The sequence below is a fragment of the Nicotiana attenuata genome, unplaced genomic scaffold, assembly GCF_001879085.1.
Source record: "Nicotiana attenuata strain UT unplaced genomic scaffold, NIATTr2, whole genome shotgun sequence".
NCBI lineage: Eukaryota > Viridiplantae > Streptophyta > Magnoliopsida > Solanales > Solanaceae > Nicotiana > Nicotiana attenuata.
Window position 1 is genome coordinate 78807 of NW_017673468.1, and position 2807 is coordinate 81613.

Sequence of the window (2807 nt, forward strand, 5' to 3'; positions counted from 1 at the left end):
AATTAAATAAATTTTTTAAGACAAATATAGAATTTGAACCAAAGTTATTGGGTTCGGCAGAACTCGCGCCTCGGATTCCTATAGCGATATCAAGTTAATATACAATAATAACCGAGCTAACGAAATGGATTCCAAGCTAAATATTCTTATAAATTTAAAGAACTTTTTAGTATTAAATCAAGGTCAAGACACAAGTTACTGGGTTATTTGCTTATAGAATAATCTTTGCACTTAGGACCCGTTTGGCCATAGATTTTTGTCAAAATATATTTGGTGTTTTTTTGACAAATATATGTTTGGTCATAGATTTTATCTACATTTTGACAAATTTCCAAAATTCAAATCCAACTCAAGAGCTGGTTTTGACCCAAAACATCACTATTACAATTTTTATAAATTGCCCCAAACTTTTCTATTTTATAAAAGAGCCTACCATTTATTATTTTGTAACATGCTGCTTCATCTTCTAGGTCATCTGATAGTGTATTATGTAATTTATTATAAAAACGATAATTTTGTGCTCCCTCCGTTTCATATTAGATGAGGTAGTTTGACTCGGCACGGAGTTTAAGAAGAAAGAAGAAGACTTTTGAAACTTGTGGTCTTAAAAGCTTAAGGGGTAAAAGGTTTGTGGGGCCATGCCATTTGTGTGGTTATAAAAGCTTCTCATTAAGAGTAAATGGGTAAAATGAAGAGTTTAAAGTTTGAATTATTTCCAAATTTAGAAATGTGTCATTTGTTTTGGAACAGACTAAAAAGGAAAGTACCTCATCTAATATGAAACGGAGGGAGTACCAAATTTATTTATGTTCAGGACTATAATTTGCGATAATGTAATGAATGTTATCGATAAATGTTCTGTTGAGTATTTGTGATAGTTTTTAGAACTTGTGGGTATAAGTCATGTTTCATGTTTTTTCAGAAAAAATAAAGCAAAATATGTTTGAGAACTTATGTCCAACAAATTTTCGTCTTCAAACCAAACTTCACTCAGATCAGATTTTTCAAAACAAATATGAGAATCTATGGCTAAACGCTAGCTGAGTATAATATTTTCCTTTTCCGGCTAGCTGCGTTATTTGCTTATAAAATACAAAGTCCCAACCAGTAACCAGTAATTACTCCCAGCCTTTCTGTTCTGTGACTCGTTTTCTACTGTCATCACTGTAAGTCACCGGCGGCAATGGCACATGTGGTGTTCCTTCCATATTCTATGAATAGTCATATAACACCAATAGTACATATTGCTCGACTTTTCGCCTTCTACGGAGGCTTCAAAATCACCATAATTACCACTCCAAAAAATGCTCTCCTTTTTCAATCCTCAGTCGATAAAGACTGTCTCGAATTGGGCAGCGAAATCTCCGTCAAAACGGTTAAATTTCCGGCAAATGAAGCCGGCTTACCGGACGGAGTTGAAAATATTATCTCTAGCCCTTCAATGGAAATAGCTGGCAAAGTATGTTATGGCTTTACGCTGCTCCAAAAACCCATGGAACAGTTAATTCGGCAGCTCAATCCTCAATGCATTGTCTCCGACATGTTTTTTCCTTGGACTGTTGATTTAGCTGAGGAGTTGAAAATTCCGAGGTACTCTTTTCAACCTGCGAATTTTATACATCAATGTGCCTGGCATTTTCTTAAGGGATACACACCTCATATGAAAGTGTCTTCGGATTCTGAGCGTTTCTTGATCCCTGGCTTACCGCACGAGATCAAAATGAAACGCTCAGAAATAGAAGGTTTCCTTATTGAGGAGACTGGTTTTAGTCCGATGGTAAATGAAAACCTAGAAGCTGAACTTCGTAGCTATGGCATTATTCATAACACTTGTTCTGAGCTCGAACCTGGTTATGCCGAAGTCTATGAAAAAGTTAGAGGGAGAAAAGGTTGGCACATTGGCCCTCTCTCTCTGTTTATCGACAAACTGGAATGTGTAAAAAGTTCAAAAGAAATTTCAGACTCCAATTCCTCTTCTGAACCTTGGAAAGATTACAGTGATTGTTTGAATTGGCTTGAAAAACAGGAACCCAACTCTGTGCTCTATGTTAACTTTGGGAGCATGGTGAGATTTCCCAATGACCAGCTTAGGGAAATCGCATTAGCATTAGAGGCTGCAAATAGTTCATTTATTTGGGTGGTTAGAGAGCAGGAGAAAAATCAAGAAGACGGCGAGAACGATCTTTCTGATTGGTGGCCTAATGGTTTCAAAGAAAATATTGTAAAAATGAATAAAAAGGGTTTAATTATCCAAGGTTGGGCGCCACAAGTATTAATCTTGAAACATCACGCAATTGGAGGATTCTTGACTCATTGCGGTTGGAATTCAATACTAGAAGCATTAATAGTAGGTGTACCATTGATTGCATGGCCTTTATTTTCAGAGAATTTTTATAGTGAGAAGCTTTTGGAGCAACTTGGACTTGGAATCGGAGTCGGAGCAGATGTGTGGAATTCGGGTTTTATTGTGTCGAGTCCGGTGGTTTCAAAAGAGAAATTGGAGGTTGCTGTCAAGTGTTTGATGTGTGACTCAAAGAAAAGTAGGGAAATTCGAGCAAATGCTAAGTTAATGGCACAAAAGTTGAAGAGTGCAACTGAAGAAGGTGGTTCATCTCATTTGCAGCTCATTGCGTTGATTGAGGAAATCAAGAGTTGTTCTTTCAAGAATTCCACTTGAAATGTATCTTCAATTCTATCACTACTTGAAATAAATTTGGCAAAATTGTCACAATTTGCATGTTTTTAATTTTCTTTAAGAGTCTGTTTGGAAGGACATTTTGTAATGGGATTTAATATAATTACTATGG

General features: G+C 36.2%; 1 protein-coding gene across 1 annotated transcript; it reads left to right on the top strand.

Moving 5' to 3' along the window:
* Positions 1 to 1141: 1141 nt before the first annotated feature.
* On the top strand, positions 1142 to 2807 carry LOC109216457 (UDP-glucose flavonoid 3-O-glucosyltransferase 7-like). Its single transcript, XM_019380615.1, has one exon. The coding sequence runs from the start codon at positions 1184 to 1186 to the stop codon at positions 2675 to 2677; it is 1494 nt and encodes a 497-aa protein (XP_019236160.1). The 5' UTR covers positions 1142 to 1183; the 3' UTR covers positions 2678 to 2807.